The 18,297-nt window shown below is 43.7% G+C and overlaps 1 protein-coding gene across 1 annotated transcript; it reads left to right on the forward strand.

Annotated features, from left to right (window-relative positions):
• The first annotated feature begins 4,473 nt into the window (after nt 1-4,473).
• On the forward strand, nt 4,474-17,775 carry LOC136140869 (zinc finger protein 211-like). Its single transcript, XM_065899017.1, has 4 exons — nt 4,474-4,542; nt 5,423-5,549; nt 15,785-17,148; nt 17,233-17,775. The coding sequence occupies exons 1-4, from the start codon at nt 4,474-4,476 to the stop codon at nt 17,773-17,775; spliced, it is 2,103 nt and encodes a 700-aa protein (XP_065755089.1).
• Nucleotides 17,776-18,297: the final 522 nt, after the last annotated feature.

Below are 18,297 nucleotides of genomic sequence, written 5' to 3' on the forward strand. Positions count from 1 at the left end.
GTTCAGTTCAGGGACTGGGTCATCACCTTGTTAAAAGCGGGAGATTCACACCTGTGAGCAGCTTTATCAAGCAAAGGACTTGGGGTGGGGATTTACAGGGTTTATGTGAGGTGTCAGCCTGCATTCAGCCCTTAGCATTTGGATGAAAGTTTGTCAAGGGTGAGTCCTGAGGAGTTGTGGGCACGTTCTTGCTGATTAGCAATCATTCGGTGATTTATGTTTTTCTGGTGGGTAGGAGGAGCTGTAAGGAGATGGGTGAGGGGGTTAGGAGGAAGAGCCTTGTTTACAGGGAGAGTGCTGCAGTGGACATTCTTTGTCCTTCAGGGACCCTCACAGGGTTCGAAATACCAGGACAATTTGTACCCAGGCACATTGTGAAGTGGGTTCATGAAGAACATGGACACGACCTTGGAAACAAATCACTGCATATGTCTTATGGTGGAGGTACGTGTCATATTTGGGGCGATGCTGAAGACCCTGTGTGGTTTGTTGTGTTCGTGCTGCTGTCCCTGTGAACAACTTCACAAAAGGAAAGGTGTTTGCAGGGAGATGTACACTGGGGGAGGTGGAGCTGGAGGCCCTGGTGTGGATGCAGACGTGAGCTGTGGGTAGTTCATGGTCGGGACACAGCTGATGTATTCTGTGCAGGGAGGTGCAGAAGAGAAGCCAGTGCACCTGTTCAGTGTAGAGGATGCACTCTCATCAAAGGGATGGCAGCTGAATGCCATTCTGGAAGTCCCTCAAACTTTCTGAACTGCAGACCCCTCCTTTCACAAATGGGAAAAATAATAATACATTCCGAGCACTGGGCAGGTTGGGTAGATAAGTGGGGTCATTCATAGGAAAGCCATCAATGTTTGTTCCCAGTGAAAAGATAGTCCTGTCCATCAGCATGGGGTAGAGAGAATGAGAGGGGCTCTTGGGGAGAAGGGTACAGAGGGTGTCAGGATGGGCAAGGTGTTCTTTGAGTCCCCAAACCTGCTTGGGGAGTGAAAGAGGACTACAGTGACCAGACCTGAACCAGGTGACCTAACATTGAATCCAAATTCCTAGTCCATTGCTGGGGGTTCACAAGCAGAGCAGAAGATACCCTGTATGTGGGCCACACTTTCCTCTCAAGAAATGGTCCATTTGCTGCAGGATAAATGCCCCTACATCCTCCCACCCTGTTACCACCTAAACTACAACCCCAGTGCCCTCCATGACCTTTCTGATTCCTGCTCCATCTGAACTCCCTGCGTCCTCTCCCACAGTTCCTTGGGTAGGAAATGGGACTTTTCAAATCCCCTTCACAGCATTTGTTCCCTTTGAGCAGCCACAGCAAGGAGCAGAGGCTGCAGAGTCTAGAGACCTCTTTGTGGATTCTGACTGAGTCCCCTCTGGGGTTGTGACTTTGAGGAAGTCCCCTCGCAGCCCTTCCATTACTTCAGGTCTGAAATGGGGATATTATCAATACCTCCTATGGATTTAGAGGATTGTGGAGGGTACATGTGAGATCCAAGTTCCTCAGTGCCCAAGTGGCTCCCTAGGTGCCCTTTTTGGTGGTGTGTAAGGATCCTCCCAATACTCTGTCCTTGTCTACAGAGAGTAGGTTTATGTTTGACTGAAATGGATTTAACAGTGTTATGGGAAAACTTTATTCTGACACTTGTTAAAATGGTAAGGAATTCTTTATTCAGAACTATCAATATTTTGGATGTGTCAAGCTTCTGACAATATAGGTGAAATATTGAGTTCAACTTTAAGACAGCTGAGGATTTGAGCCAAGGAGTAGAGTGAACGGGTCAGTGGATGGAAAATTACTAACAGAAAACAGGGTAAGGGGTGTTCTTGGTAAACCAACTTAAAAATCTTGCTGTAGAGGTCAGATATCGAGGATAGGAAATGGGTGTTTGATCAGATATCACTGAGGGAGTTATTCTTACTAAGCGGGCTTTGCAGATTTCTTGATAAAACTTGGCTAAGCAGGCCCTGCAAGGATGGGTCAAAGACCAAGATCTGTGGGAAAGAACGCTCAGAAGATTCCGACTAAAGCTTAGGCAAATAGAGAGGCTTTGTCAGTCTCTGGTGTTGAAGGAAGTGACCTTTTGTCCTCCAAACAATATAGGTTCATTTCTCATTTGGTTGTTTTTGTTCGTTATGGACCAGCTGAGAGGAAATCAAGGTGGCAGTGTAAGAGGACATGAGCTCACTTCTCCACATGAACACATCAAAAATACATTTACAGTGGAAAAATCTTCACTGAAAACTAAATGGAAACTGGCAGAAGGACTCCTGTACAACCAAGGCTGTAAGCATCATACACACGTAATCCGGCAGGAAGGGAAGAAAAGCACTGAGGTCTAGAGATGTGGGACTCAGAGGAGAAGGGAGATCACAGGTGGCAGACACCCACCCGGGGCAGTGAGCTGATCGAGCCACAGATTGGATGACCCATTCCTAGGTTCTGTATGGTAGAGGCAAGCCTCCTTACTTGTTGGAGGACGAGTGGGACAGAGAGAAAGGTTGGAGGATCCTGGACTCTGTTTGGAAGGAGTGTGCATGCTCCCACCGGGTCCTGGGGCCGGGCAGAGAGAGGTCTGCTTCAGCAGCTGCCGGTTTCCAGTGAGCAGGTTCACCACACACCCCAGCCAGAGCAGAAGAAATGCTCTGGCTCCACTAACTCCATGCCCCAACATGTTGCTGGATTTGGGGCAGTCAAGACCAGGGAAAGACTCCATTTATGGATGAAGAGGCAACCTAGTCCCAGGGCAGAGCCCAGGTGGGGCTGCGGTGGCCATTGTGGGAACTTGCTCCACCGGTACATGAGAAGCAGCCCACACCTCTGACGGTAGCTGTTTGGCCACAGCTCACCCACTCCACCATACATGCAGAGAAACAACACTGGCTCTGCCTTCTCCCTGTGGAGTGGTGCCACAGCAGGGCGGGAGTGGTGGAGTCTGGAGACACTGGTCAGCTGGGAGAGAGTAAGGGGTCTTGTCCCAGAAGCAGGATAATATATGAATAATTGGCCAGCCTGAAGACCAAAGAAAGAGCCCAGAAACAAGGACAGAGACATCAATGGTTTAATGGATAGGGGATCTTACTTATCCAGAGCAAGGTCCTGGAGACACACTCCCACCATTGTCTGCAGACAGGAGGCAGAATGTGACTGCAGTTCTTTTTTACTGGGAGGCAGAAGGAGTTTACCTGATTTAGAGGGAATTGATGTGAGGTTAGCTTATCAGTTCTCAGGGAAACCATCACAGGAGAACAGCACTCAGCCCCTTTGATAAACTATCAATGTGAAGAAGTTATGATCTAAAGATTAGAACAATCACTACCTGTGACTAGGGCAAGAAGGTAGGCATTGACTGAATAAGCCTTATGATTAACAGGGAAGGTCAGCCATGTGAGTAGGGTGCAGGTGAATCAGACTGGTGGGGCAGGGATGTACATAGAGCAAGAATACAGCCATTTTGGGTGGCCTGATCATCCGTCAGTGTTTCTCAGTGACTTGGGCACAATCACTGACTATGCAGCCCGGAGAGCCTTTGCTGGGGGGACCAAAAGCTGTGCTTTCCCTCTTGTTTAGCTGCATCAGGCCTGCCCAATATCTCCTCTCCAGATTCCCAGTCAGTGTCCTGTCTTTTTTCTTGTCCCTGATCATAGCTTACAAAATGACTCTAGCACTTCAGGGTGCACGCATTTCAAGAGCAATAGTTTGTTTATTTACTTCTAGTTACCACTGGATGTCGACGTGGTTTGGCTTCAAGGAGTCTGAGATTAAATAAATGCTCTGAAGTATACCCCCCCTTTTCCTCATGTATCCCCACCCAGACATTAAGAGGGATGGAGCCGCTTCCTCGCCCCCTCACCCCAGCTGATTTCCCAGCGCTCCGCTCGGTGCTGTTTGGCTTTTTTCCTGGTGCTTCCAGTGTGGAGCGCCACTGCTTCAGGCCACGGAACTACATTACACAGAAGAACTTGCGCTAAGGGGACGTTCATCCAATGAAAATCTAGAAAAGGGGCATTTCCGGGAGAGGAACATCAGGGAGGAGAACTTCCGGTGTCTTCGTAAGGAGATTTTGATTGTTGTTGAGACTGTACACCTGTTCAATATCTCCGCTGTGCGGTGTTGGGAACAAGGTGAAGGGCCCAGGAGGCGAAAGTGGAGGGTTTGTGCGCACTACACAGGGGCGGGGCGGGGACGACGCCGCCGCTTGCGGGGAGTAACCGTGCCGACTCCGACCCGGTCGCTGGACTGTCGCCGCTCCGCTCCGCGCAAAGGCTCCGATGGCGGCTCCTGCGCTGAGGGACCCACCTCAGGTAAACGCTGCGGTCTCCGGGTTCTCGCCTGCCCGTTTCCCCACCGAAATACAAACGCCCCGAGTGAGCGGCGCCTGGACACGTCTGGTCCAGGACAGTGAGGGCTTCAGGGGTGTTTTATCTATTTCTGACCACCAGTGTATGCGGTGTGAGTGAGGCTTGGAGATGCAACCGAAGCAGGAACATTCCGGGGACGTGTACTCCGTCTTGTTTCTGCGAGGAACCAAGTTTGAGGCCAGGCTGCATCTGCAGTGGTAGCTGAGAGGCTATACTTTTCTTCTTAGGGCCCTCGGAGCGGTGGAGAGTTTTGAACAAAGGAAGGACACAATCTGAGTTAGGCTTTTAAAACTTCTCCAAAGCCTGTTCAGTGGAAGAAAAGACTCTAGGTGGGCGATGAGGACTTTGAGGCAGAGGGAAGTTGTGGCTTTTCCAAGGTCACAACTGATAAACGGTAGCACTGGGGACGGAGGCAGGGAGGGGAGATTAGCCAGTCAGCCCGAGATTACCTGGCTCTGGTTCCGCTATGGGGCCAGGGAAGGCCTGATGTCCTGGAGTACCACCATGGTCACTTTCTTCTATGGCCTGCTTGTTCCCACAGATTCCCAGGGCTGCAGAAACACTTTTGGTTAATGGAGGTTGTCCCAATCCCTCACTTGTTTTCACCCCCACGCACACATTCTCTGTATTTGAGGTGTCTTAGGGCTCGTCACCTGCCATTCTACTAGCTTTTTGGTTTGGGGACTTTGGAGAACTTCATGCCCTGGGTACTGAGTGCAGGCCCAGACGTTCTATGGAGGGAGTATGGAAGGTTACTCCAGAACCCACACCAGTATGTGGAAGTACTTTGAGGTGAGGTTGAGTTGGTTTAGGTAAGTGCAGGTCTCCTTTGTTTTCTGGTGGGAATAAACAGCACAGAAAAGCAGGATTTCGGCTTCAAATGACTGCCTGTGTGTTCTGGAGGTATTGGGAGATTCAGATCAGAGGAGGGAGGTTTTCTACTCCAGGTCTCAAATGGCTCCATCTTTTTGGGCAGTAGGAGAAGTGTGTGGGAAGATGGATTGTGGGTTTTCAGGAGTGAGACCGTTCATGGTTTCATTTGTCCCTCTTATACCAGGGCAGTGTGACCTTTGAGGATGTGGCCGTGTACTTCTCCTGGGAGGAATGGTGTCTTCTTGATGAGGTTCAGATACACCTGTACCTTGATGTCATGCTGGAGAACTTTGCAGTTGTATGCATGCTGGGTAAGGCCCTCACACCCACCCCTATCCTCTGAGCTAGGTTCTTCCTTTCTTCTCTTCCTCAAGGGCAGCTCTGTCCTCACATCTGGTACATGGGCACTGCTTTCTTCTTAAATTCCTTGGTTATGTGCTGTGGTTACTATGGCTAGGCAGAGTGCATCCCTAGTCCTTAGTGCCCGAACACCAGTAGCCCCAAAGTTGCAGGTAAAGATTCAGGGTCAGTAGTCTTTTTTGTAGATTGTTTTTAGTTTTATTGAAGTATTGTTGATTTACAATTTTGTTTTAATTTCTGCTGTACAGTAGGTCCGTGGTTATCCATTTAAAATACAGCAGTGTGTACATGTCAATTCCAAACTCCCTAACTATCCATCCCCTTCAACCTTCCCCCCTGGCAACCACAAGTTCATTCTCTATGTCCGTGAGCCTGTTTCTGTTTTCTAAATAAGTTTATATGTATCAACTTTTTTTTTTAGATTCTGCATATCTTTCTCTTTGTGACTTAACCTCACTCAGTATGACAATCTGTAGGTCCATCCATGTTGCTGTGAATGGTGTTATTTCATTCGTTTTAATGGCTGAGTAATATTCCATGGTATATAAACACCACATCTTCTTTATCCATTCAACTGTCGATGAACATTTAGTTTGCTTCCATGTCTTGGCTATTGGAAACAGTGCTGCATTGAACATTGGGGTGCATGTATCCTTTCAAACCATGTTTTTCTCTGGATATATGGTGAGGAATGGGATTGCTGGAATATATGGTAACTCTATTTTTTGGTTTTTGAGGAACCTCCATACTATTCTCCATAGTGGCTGTACCAATTTACAGTCCTAGCAGCAGTGTAAGAGGTTTCCTTTTTCTCCACACCTTTTCCTACACTTGTTATTGTAGGCTTTTTAATGATGGCCATTCTGACTGGTGTGAGGTTGTACCTCATTGTATTGAATAGTTTTGATTTGTATTTTTCTGATAATTAGCGATGATTAGCATCTTTTCATGTGCCTATTGCCCATTTGTGTTTTTGCTTTAGAGAGATGTTTATTTAGGTCTTCTGGGTTGTTTGTTTTTTGTTATTGAGTTGTATAGCTGTTTATATATTTTGGAAATTAAGCCTTTGTCAGTCACATTATTTGGAAATAGGATATCTTTTTGTTTTCTTTATGGTTTCCTTTGCTGTGCCAAAGCTTATAAGTTTGATGAGGTACCATTTGTTTATTTTTGCTTTTATTTCTGTTGCCTTGGGAGACTGTCATGGTCAGTAGTCTTGCCATCCACCTGATCAATCCCTCCTTGTTTGCCCTGTCTTTGGCCAGGTGACTATCCAAATGAATGGTACCCAAACTTTGCTCCATTCTTGTACCTGACATATTTTTGTGCCTGACTGTGTGACAGTGTTGTCACTGACATGGTTACTACTAAAACAGACCATAGGATGTTTTTTCAAGACCTTTTTTCAAGATTCCAATTTCTCTATATCCATGCCAGCATCTGGTTTTTTGTTTCTTTTTATTTTTTTTTAACATTTATTTATTTATTTCAGTTTTGCCAAGTCTTAGTTGTGGAAGGCGGGTTCCTTAGTTCTGGCTCGCTTGTTCCTTAGATGCGGCTTGCAGACTCCTTAGTTGTGGCATGTGAACTGTTAGTTGTGGCATGCATGTGGGATCTAGTTCCCTGACCAGGAATCGAACCCTGACCCCCTGCGTTAGAAGCGCAGAGTCTTAACCACTGCTCCATCCCAGATGTTCCAGCATCTGTTATTTTCTGTTCTCTTTTTTTGTTTTGTTTCGGCCTTGCTGGGGGGCTTGCAGGATCTTAGTTCCCCAAGAAGTGATGACCAGGGATCGAATCTGTGCCCCCTTCAGTGACAACGTGCAGTCTTAACCACTGGACTGCCAGGGAGGTCCCTGTTATTTTCTGTTCTTTAGATCATAGCCATCCTAATGGGGGTGAAATGGTATATTTTTCCCATTTCAATTACATCCCTTTCGGTGTGCTTATTGGCCATTTGTACAGCTTTAGAAAAATATCTGTTCAAGTTCTTTTTTATTTATTAATCAAGTTGGTTTTTTGGTTGTTGTTGAATTACAGATTTATCCATAAATTCTGGGTATGAATCCCTTTTTATATACGTGGTTTGGAAATGTTTTCTCCCAATCTGTGGTTTCTTTCTTACTGTGTTTATAATGTCTTTTGATGTTAAAAAGTTTTTCATTTTTTTCCTTTCTTCCCCCAGCTTTCTTAGGCTATAATGACACATAAATTTGTGTAAATTAAAGGTATGCAACCAAAATTGTTCGTTTTTATGAGGTCCAATTTGTTTATTTTTTCTTTTGTTGCTTTTGCCTTTGTTGTCAAAGGCAAGAAATCATGGCTGAATCCAACGTTTTGAAGCTTTACTTGTTTGTTTTTTCTAACTCTCCCTGTAAACAAGGCTCTTACATGTTAGCTCTTACGTTTAGGCCTTTGATATATTTTGAGTGAATTTTTGTGTATGGTGTTAGGTAAGGTTCTAATTTCATTGTTGTGCATGTGGGTATCTGGTTTTCCCTGTGCCACTTGTTGAAAAGGCTGTCCTTATTCAATGAAAATCATCCTCTTCTTAGTAATTATTGCATCATATATTTAAGGGCTGATTTTTAGACACTCTAGTGTCTAGTCTCTGTTATATTCCACTGGAGTATATATCTGTCTTTATGCCAGTAGCACCTTATGGTGTTTTGCTTACTGTAGCTTTGTAAGAAAGTTTGAATTCATGTGTTGTGAATCCTTCAACTTTGTTGATTTTCACAATTTCTTTGGCTGTATTGAATCCCTTGAGAGTCTATATGAATTTGAGTCTGAATATTTTTTTTTGAATTTTTCTATTTCTTGAAGATGTCATTGTTTTTGATAGGGATTGCATTGAATCAAAAATCCACCATCTGAGTGTTAAAGCTGATGAACCTACACGAACACATCATTATCACTCAAAATATAAAGTTTGCAATAGGGTTCACTCATGGTGTTGTACATTCTGTGGGCTTTGATAAATGTATAATGACACGTATTCACCGTTATAGTATCATACAGAATGTGTTCAATTTTCAACTAAAAATTCTCCATGCCCCACCTGTTCATCCCTTCTTCCCCCATACTCCTTGGTGTCCCCTGATTACTTTTTTACTGTCTCATTAGTTTCCCCTTTTTGAGAATGTCATATCCTTGGACTCATACAGTATGTAGCCTTTTCATCTTGGCTTATTTCACATAGTAACATGCATTTTAAGTTTTCTGCTTGTCTTTTCATGACTTGATAGCTCATTGCAGTTTATTTGTAAATAATGTTGCTGTTCTCTAGATGTATCATGTTTATCCATTCATCTACTGAAGGATTTCTTGATTACTTCCAAGTTTTGAAAGTTTTGAATAAAGCTACTGTAAATATCTGTTTGAAGGTTTTAGTGTATATGTCCCTTTTCAACTCCTTTGTATAAATACCGCAGAGTACAATTGCTGGAGGATATAAGATTATGTTCAGTTTAGTAAGAAACTACCAAACTGCCTTTCAAAATGGACTCTACCATTAAGCATTCCAATCGGTAATGAATGAAATTCTTGTTGCTCCACACCCTCACCAGCATTTGGTGTTGTCAGTGTTTGGATTTTGGCCATTTTTATAGGTATGTATTGGTATCTGCTTTTGAGTTTAATTTGCATTTCCGTGCATCTTTGTATATGCTAAATTGTTATGTGTATATCTTCTTTTAATAAAGTGTTTGTTAAGGTGTTTTGCTCATTTTTTATTTGGGTGGTTGTTTTCGTACTGAATTTTAAGGTTTTTTTTTTTTTGCGGTACGCAGGCCTCTCACTGTTGTGGCCCCTCCTGTTGCGGAGCACAGGCTCCAGACGCGCAGGCTCAGCGGCCATGGCTCACGGGCCTAGCTGCTCCGCAGCATGTGAGATCTTCCCAGACTGGGTCACAAACCCATGTCCCCTGCATCGGCAGGCGGACTCTCAACCACTACGCCACCAGGGAAGCCCAAGGGTTTTTTGTACTTAACTTTTAGGCCCATTATCCATTTTGAGTTAATTTTTTGTGAAGGGTGTAAGGTTTGTGTCTAGAATTCATGTCTTGGCATGTGATGTTCGGTTGTTCCAGTACTATTTATTCTAAAGACTTCATTTTTCTCCATTGTATGGCACTTGTCATCTGTCAAAAGTCAGATGAGTGTATTTCTGTGGATCTGTTTTTGCGCTCTCAATACTGTTCATTGATCTGTTTCTCTGTCCTTTCTACAGTACTGCACTGGCTTGATTACATTTTTGTTTTTTTTCACCATGCCACGCAGCTTATAAGTTCTTAGTTCCCCAACCAGGGATTGAACCCTGGGCCCTCAGCAGTGAATTTGCAGAGTCCTAGCCAAGGGTGCCAGGGAATTCCCAGGCTTGATTACCTTAGATACTAAATCTTGTTTTTCTTTTCCTTTCTCTTTTTTTCTTTCTTTTTCTTTTTAAGATACTAAGTCTTGAAGTTGAGTAGTGTCAGTCTGCGACCTTTGTTCTTCAGTATGGTTTTGGCTATTCTGGGACTTTTGTCTCTCTGTATAAACTTTAGGATCAATTTACTTATGTCCACAAAAAAATGTGCTGGGATTTTGATTTGGATTGCATTGAATCTAGGTGCAGTCTAGGTGAAATTAGGAAGAACTGACTTCTTGACAGTAGTGGGTCTTCATATTTATGAACGTGAAATATCTTTCCATTTATTTAGTTCTGTTTATGTAGTTCTTTGATTTATTCATCAGAGTTTTAGAGTTTCCCTTATGTAGATTTTTTTTCTTTTTATATTTATTTATTTCTGGCTGCGTTGGGTCTTTCTTGCTGCAGGTGGGCTTTCTCTAGTTGCGGCAAGCAGGGGTTTCTCTTCATTGCGGTGCGCAGGCTTCTCATTGTGGTGGCTTCTCTTGTTGTGGAGCATGGGCTCTAGGCACATGGGCTTCAGTAGTTGTGGCACGTGGGCTCAGTTGTGGCTCACAGGCTCTGGAACACAAGCTCAGTAGTTGTGGCTTATGGGCTTAGTTGCTCCACAGCATGTGGGATCTTAATGGACCAGCAATCAAACCCACCTCCCCTGCATTGGCAGACAGATTCTTAACCACTGTGCCACCAGGGAAGTCCCCCTTCATGTAAATCTTGTATATGTCTTGGTAGATTTATAATTGTTTCTTCCTTTCTCTCTCTACTTGTTTAGGGGGGTGTTAATGTACATGATCTTGTGTTTTTAATTTCAAATTTCACTTGTTTATTCTTGATGTATTGGAAAGTGATTGACTTTTGTATAGTATCCTTGTATCCTGAAACTTGGCTATAATTGCTTCCAAATTCCAGGATTTGTTTTGGGTTTTTTTTTGTGTGTGTGTATTTTGGTTTTTACATAGCTGGTTATATCATCTGAGAATTAAGGCAGTTTGATTCCTTCCTTCCCAATCAGTATAACTTTTATGTAACTTTCTCCTATCAGTCCATTAATTATGACTTATAGTATAAAGTTGAAAGGGAGTTGCCAGAGGGAAGAGCCTTGCCTTCTTCATCTTATTGGGAAAGTTTCTAGTTTTTCTCTAGTTTTTCATCTGGTAAAGATGAGAGTATAGGGTTTATTTCAATTGTCAAGTTGAAGTTCTTTTTCTATTTTTAGTTTACTAGGAGATGGAGATTTTGATCGTGAATAGGTGTTGGATTTTGCCAGATCTGGTTTTCTGAATCTATCAATGAGATCATGTATTGGTGGATTTTTTTTCTTTTTTCTTTTGGCTGTGCCACAGCTTTCAGTGTCTTAGTTCCCTGGCCAGGGATTGAACCTGGCCTAAAGCAGTGAAAGCGCCAAGTCCTAACCACAGGACTGCCAGGAAATTCTCACATATTTGTATTTAAAGTGGGTTTCTGGACTTCACTCATGGCACATTGGTTAAGAATCCACCTACCAATGCAGGGGACATGGGCTTGATCCCTGGTCCAGGAAGATTCCACGTGCCACAGAGCAGTTAAGCCTGTGAGCCACAACTACTGAGTCTGTGTGCTGCTACTATGGAAGTCTGCATGCCCAGATCCCACATTCTACAAGAGAAACCACCACAATGAGAAGCCTGCGCACTGCACTGAAGAGTAATCCCTGTTTGCTGGAACTAGAGAAAGTGCATATGCAGTAAGTTGATACAGCCACTATGGAGAACAGTATGGAGGTTCCTTGAAAAGCTAAGAAAATAACTACCATATGACCCAGAAATCCCACTACTGGGCTGAGATCCCACTACCTTGAGAAAACCAGAATTCAAAAAACTACATGTACTACAGTGTTCATTGCAGCACTATTTACAATAGCCAGGACATGGAAGCAACCTAAATGCCCATTGACAGTTGAATGGATAAAGAAGATCTGGTGCATATATACAATGGAATATTACTCAGTCATAAAAAGGAACAAAATTGAGTTATTTGTAATAAGGCAGATGGACCTAGAGTCTGTTATACAGAGTGAAGTAAGTCAGAAAGCGAAAAACAAATACCATATGCTAATGCATATACATGGAATCTTAAAAAAATGGTACTCATGAACCTAGGGGCATAACAGGAATAAAGATACAGTTGTAGAGAATGGACTTGAGGACACAGGGAGGGGAAAGGGTAAGCTGGGAGGAAGTGAGAGAGTAACATTGACATATATACACTACCAAATGTAAAATAAATAGTTAGTTGGAAGCAGCTGCATAGCACAGGGAGATCTGCTCAATGCTTTGTGACGACCTGGAGGGGTGGGATAGGTAGAGTGGGAGGGAAGCTCAAGAGGGAGGGAATATGGGGATATACGTATACAGATAGCTGATTCACTTTGTTATACAGCAGAAACTAACAAAACATTGTAAAGCAATTATATTCTAATGAGGATGTAAAATAAATAAAGTGGATTATTTTGAGAGAACATATAGCTGACTCCTGCTTATGGATTCACTCTGATAATCTCTCTTTTCATTGGTGCATTGAGACTATCAGTGTTTAATATATTGATATAGGTGGATAAATATTTAATGTATTTGTTACCATTTTCTACCATTGACCATATTCTTTGTTCCTATTTTAGTATTCCACTCTTGTTTTTATTGTTTAGATCGAGCATCTTGTATGATTGCATTTCCTCTCCTTGTTAGCATATCAGATATACTCGTTTCTTTTCATTTTTTTAATGTAGTTGTGCTAGAGTTTGCACTCTGTATTTACATCTGATTGAAGTCCACTTTTCATATAACACTGTATGGCTGCCTTGGTAGTTTGAATATCTTATAATTTAAAAAAATCCTAATTGCTATCCTGCATTGTATTATTGTTCTCATTTGTTTTAATTTTACATAAGCATACATAAATGGGTGTGTTTTAAAATGCATAACGGGGCTTCCCTGGTTGTGCAGTGGTTGCGAGTCCGCCTGCCAATGTAGGGGGCGCAGGTTCAAGCCCTGATCTGGGAGGATCCCACATGCCTCAGAGCAGATAGCCTATGTGCTACAGCTTCTGGGCCTGTGCTCTGGAGCCCATGAGCCACAACTACTGAGCCTGCATGCCACAACTACTGAACGCTGTGCACCTAGAGCCTGTGCTCCGCAACAGGGGAGGCCACTGCAATGAGAAGCCTGTACACCGCAACAAAGAGTAGCTCCCGCTTGCCACAACTGGAGAAAGCCCACATGCAATAATGAAGATACAATGCAGCCAAAAATAAATAAATTCATTAATTAAAAAATGCATAATGGAGTATACAGTTACTATTTTTCCTTAGAAGACATGCATATGGGCAATGGCTACATGAAAAGATGCTCAATATCACTAATGGTTGGGAAATGCAAATCAAAACCATGATGAGGATTTCCCTGCTGGCACAGTGGTTGAGAATCCACCTGCCAGTGCAGGGACACGGGTTCGAGCCCTGGTCTGGGAAGATCCCACATGCCCTGGAGCAACTAAGCCTGTGAGCTACAACTACTGAGCCTGCACTCTAGAGCCTGGGAGCCACAACTACTGTGCCTGTGTGCCACAACTTCTGAAGCCCGCCCGTGTAGAGCCTGTGTTCTACAACAAGAGAAGCCACCACAATGAGAAGCCCGTGCACCACAGCAAAGAGAGCCCCTGCTTGTGGCAACTAGAGAAAGCCTGCATGCAGCAACAAACACCCAACACAGCCAAAAATAAATAAAGAAATAAATTTATTAAAAAAAGAATAATCCACCTGCCACTGCAGAGGATGCGGGTTAGATCCCTGATCCAGGAAGGTCCCATGTGCTGCAGAGCAGCTAAGGCCCTGTGCCACACTACTGAGCCTGTGCTCCAGAGCCCATGAGCCACAACTTCTGAGTCCGAGTGCCACAACTACTGAAGCTTGTGTGCCCTAGATCCTGCACAACTACTGAGCCCATGCGACAGAACTGCTGAAGCCTACGCACTCTAGGGCCTGTGTGCTGCAATTTTCGAGCCTGCATGCTGCAACTACTGAAGTCTGTGCACATAAAGCCTGTGCTCCGCCATGAGAGAATACACCACAATGAGAAGCCCGTGCACCACAACAAAAGCCTAGCCCCCACTCACCGCAATTAGAGAAAGCCCACATGCAGAAACGAGGACACAATGCAGCCAAAAATAAATTAAAAGTTAGGAAAAAAAAACCACCGTGAGATATCACCTCACACATGTTACAATGTCTGTTGTGAAAAAGCCAAGAAATAAGTGTTGGTGAAGTTGTGGAGAAAAGGGACCAGTTGTGCACTGTTGGTGGGAGTGTACATTGTTACAACTACTATGGAAAACTATGGAGAATCCTTACAAAATTCAAAAAGGAACTTCCATATGGTCCAGCAATTCCACTTCTGTGTATTTATCCACAGGGAGTGAAATAATCATCTCAAAAAGATATCTGTACCTCAGGTTTATTTCAGCATTATTTACAACATTCAACAGATGGAAACAACCTAAGTGTCCATTGATGGATGAGTGGATCTAACAAACATGTGGTATATGTGGCATATTATGCAATAATATACAACCATAAAGAAAGAAAGAAATTTTGCCATTTGCCTCAACATGGATAGACCTTGAGGACATTATGCTAAGTGAAATAAGTCAGAGAGAGAAAGACAAATCCACTTGTCCCACTGTTTCCACGGAGGATTGGTTCCAGGAGCCCCTGCATATACTGAAATCTGTGGATGCTGAAGTCCCATAGTCAGCCCTCTGATTCTGAAGTTTTCCCGTTTGTGGATTCATCTAGCTACAGATGTATTTCAACAAATACAGTGTATTTGTTGAAAAATATCTCTGTACAAGTGGACCCAAGTAGTTTTAACCCATGTTGTTCCAGGTTTACCTGTACTACATGAGTATACTTACATGTTGAATCTTTAAAACAACCACCACCACCAGCCACTATTGTCAGTGGCTACAAATCACTTCTCTCGTCTTTCTCCGTTCGTGACATTCTGCCAACTTGTTATTTCTACTACTTCCCATTTTTATTCTGACTGCACTCTCGGATTCATTACCTACCACCTCTCACTTATCTCATGTGGTCTTCACACTGTTTTTCCCGTAGTACCTACTGACACTATTTGTGTCCTCAACATACGGATCCTTTAATATTTCTGGAATGCCAGTGACCTCTTGCAGTCAGATTTTCTGAGACCTGGACATAACTTTTCTTTTTTTTAACATCTTTATTGGAGTATAATTCCTTTACATTGTTGTGTTAGTTGCTGCTGTATAACAAAGTGAATCAGCTATATATACACATATATCCCCATATCCCCTCCCTCTTGCATCTCCCTCTCACCTTCCCTATCCCACTCCTCTAGGTGGTCACAGAGCACTGAGCTGATCTCCCTGTGCTATGCGGCTGCTTCCTACTAGCTATCTGTTTTACATTTCTTAGTGTATATATGGACATACACTTCTGTACGTATCAGAGGTCACCAGGAGATGCACTCCTGGTAAAGGCCATTGACAAGGAGTGAATTGCACAAGATGCCTTTCGCTTTGGGCCCCATCCAGTCCTTGTGTCCTGTACTTGGTGAGAACAGCTGCTTCTCAATTTGACCCCAAATTCATTTCCTGAACACAATCCTGTGGACTGGTTCTTTCACTTGTCAAATGTAGACTTGTGATGGCCTCACTCCCCGCAATAAACTCAACATGAACTTCATCATCGCTTCTTTGTTTTCAGGTTCTTTTCCTGCAGTTGAGGATGAAGAGACGTCTTCTGAACAGAGTGTATCTGCAGAAGGAGTGTCACAGATGAGGACCCCCAGGGCAGGTTCATCTCCTGAGAGGGCCCAGCCGTGTAAGATGTGCATCCCTGTTTTGAGAGACATTTTGCACTTGGCTGAAGAGCAAGGAACAAATAGGGGGCAGAAAGCATACACATGTGGGGCATGTGGGAAACAGTTCTATTTCACTGCAAACCTTCAAGAGCACCAGAAGCAGCACATTAGAGAGAAACCCTTCAGCTGTGATATGGGGAGACCCGCATTTTTCAAAAGCTGCACAATCCATGTAATGGAGAATCTCTCTACCTACATGGAGATTGGGAACAACTACGTAGCCAACATGGAACTTCAGCCACAGACCACTAATACCAGGAAGAAACTGAACAACAGTAAGGAGTGTGAAGCTGTTTTTGACAGTGGAAAATGTCATCACAGCTGGGGAGAAGGCAAGAAAGCCTCCAGATACACAGAAATACTTATTCAGGATGAGAGAGTCCTCACTACTGAAGGGTTTTGTGAGTTCAGAGAATCCGGGAAAGCCTTTACCCAAAGAACTAACCTTATTCAGCATGAGCAAGTTCACACTGGAGAAAGGCCTTATGGATGCAGCCATTGTGGACAATTTTTTAGCCACAAATCCCATTTCCTTACACATCAGAGAGTTAACTGTGGAGGAACACGCTATGACTGTAGTGAATGTGGGAAATCCTTTAGCCTAAGGAAGTACCTCAAAGCACATAGGAAAATCCACAGTGGAGAAAAGCCTTATGAATGCAAGGAATGTGCTAAGTCTTTCATCCAAAAGTGGAACTTAATCGAACATCAGAAAGTTCACACTGGAGAAAAACCTTATCAATGCACCCAATGTGGAAAATATTTTGCCCGCAAATCCAATTTCCTTGCACATCAGAGAGTTCACACTGAAGAAAAGCCTTACGAGTGCAATGAATGTGGGAAATCTCTTACTACTAGCTCTGGTCTCTATTATCATCTGCGAGTTCACACTGGAGAAAGGCCTTATGAGTGCAGTGAATGTGGGAAATCTTTCACTACTTGGTCGATCCTTTGTAATCATCAGAGAATTCACAGTGGAGAAAGGCCTTTTGAGTGCAGTGAATGTGGGAGATTCTTTACCCAAAATGAAAAACTCAGTGCCCATATGAATGTTCACACTGGAGAAAAGCCTTATGAGTGCAATAAATGTGGGAAATCGTTTACGAGTAGGTCGAACCTTTGTAATCATTGGAGAGCTCACAGTGGAGTGAGGCCTTTTGAGTGCAGTGAATGTGGGAAATTCTTTAGCCAAAAGGCACACCTCAATGCCCATAAGAAATTTCACACTGGCGAACAGGTTTATGAGTGCAATAAATGTGAGAAATCTTTAACTCCTAGGCTGAACCTCAAGTGTCATCAGAGAGTTCATACTAGAGAAAGGCCTTATGAGTGCAGTGAATGTGGGAAATCTTTTGTTGCTAGGAGTGGCCTCCGGTATCATCAGAGAGTTCACAATGGAGAAAGGCCTTATGAATGCAGTGAATGTGGGAAATCTTTTACTGCTAGGTCGAGCCTTCGTGACCATCAGAGAATTCACACTGGAGAAAGGCCTTATAAGTGCAGTGAATGTGGGAAATGTTTTACTGGTAGCTCTAGCCTTCTTCGTCATCAGAGAGTTCACAGTGGAGTAAGGCCATATGAATGCAGTGAATGTGGGCAGTCATTTACTAGTCGATCCTCTCTCTATGATCATCACAGAGTTCACACTGGAGAAAGGCCTTATGGGTGCACTGAATGTGGGAAAGCCTTTAAGCAAAGACAGCTCCTCCGCATCCATAGGAAAATCCACACTGGAGAAAAGCCTTTTCAGTGCAAGGAATGTGGTAAATCTTTCACCCAAAGGTGCCACTTGATTAAACATCACAGAGTTCATACTGAAGAAAGGGCTTTATGAATATCACGAACGTGGCCGGCAGTGACATTGAAGGAGTTCTGGGTGGTAAGAGACTGAGAAGAACCCGTGCAGCTAATGGACCCTTTCTAGAGAGGAAACAGACATAGAGATGATGTGTCATGTGTTTGTGATCTCCCAGAAATGGACAGTGATCTGGGCTTCAATGCCAGGTTGCCTGGTTCAGGATATCGAGAGTCTGGTCACTTCACTCCTCCCCTGCCCCCACCCCCAGGTTTGTGGACTGAAAGAACACCTTGTCCATCCTGACACTTCTGTGCTCTGATCCCCACACCAGGAGCCCTGCTCACACCCCAGCCCCATGCTGATGGACAGGATTATCTTTTCTCTGGGAACCAATATTGATGACTTTCCTGTGACTGACTCCATTTATGTATCCAACAAATCCAGTGCTGTGATTCAGTTATTATTATTGGCATTTGTGAAAGAAGGGGTATCCAGCTCAGAGATGTTGAAGGACTTCTACGAGGGCTCACTAATGCCAGGCCTTTGATGAGAGCAGTT

Source organism: Phocoena phocoena, chromosome 20 (assembly GCF_963924675.1).
Source record: "Phocoena phocoena chromosome 20, mPhoPho1.1, whole genome shotgun sequence".
In the NCBI taxonomy this organism is placed as follows: Eukaryota; Metazoa; Chordata; class Mammalia; order Artiodactyla; family Phocoenidae; genus Phocoena; species Phocoena phocoena.

Excerpts from the sequence above, each read along its gene's own strand:
- LOC136140869 (XM_065899017.1), top strand. The coding sequence starts at position 4,474 with ATGCAACCGAAGCAGGAACATTCCGGGGACGTGTACTCCGTCTTGTTT. Across the intron at positions 4,543-5,422 it reads TGCGAGGAACCAAGTTTGAG|GGCAGTGTGACCTTTGAGGA; the intron begins GCCAGGCTGCAT and ends CTCTTATACCAG. Across the intron at positions 5,550-15,784 it reads TGCAGTTGTATGCATGCTGG|GTTCTTTTCCTGCAGTTGAG; the intron begins GTAAGGCCCTCA and ends CTTTGTTTTCAG.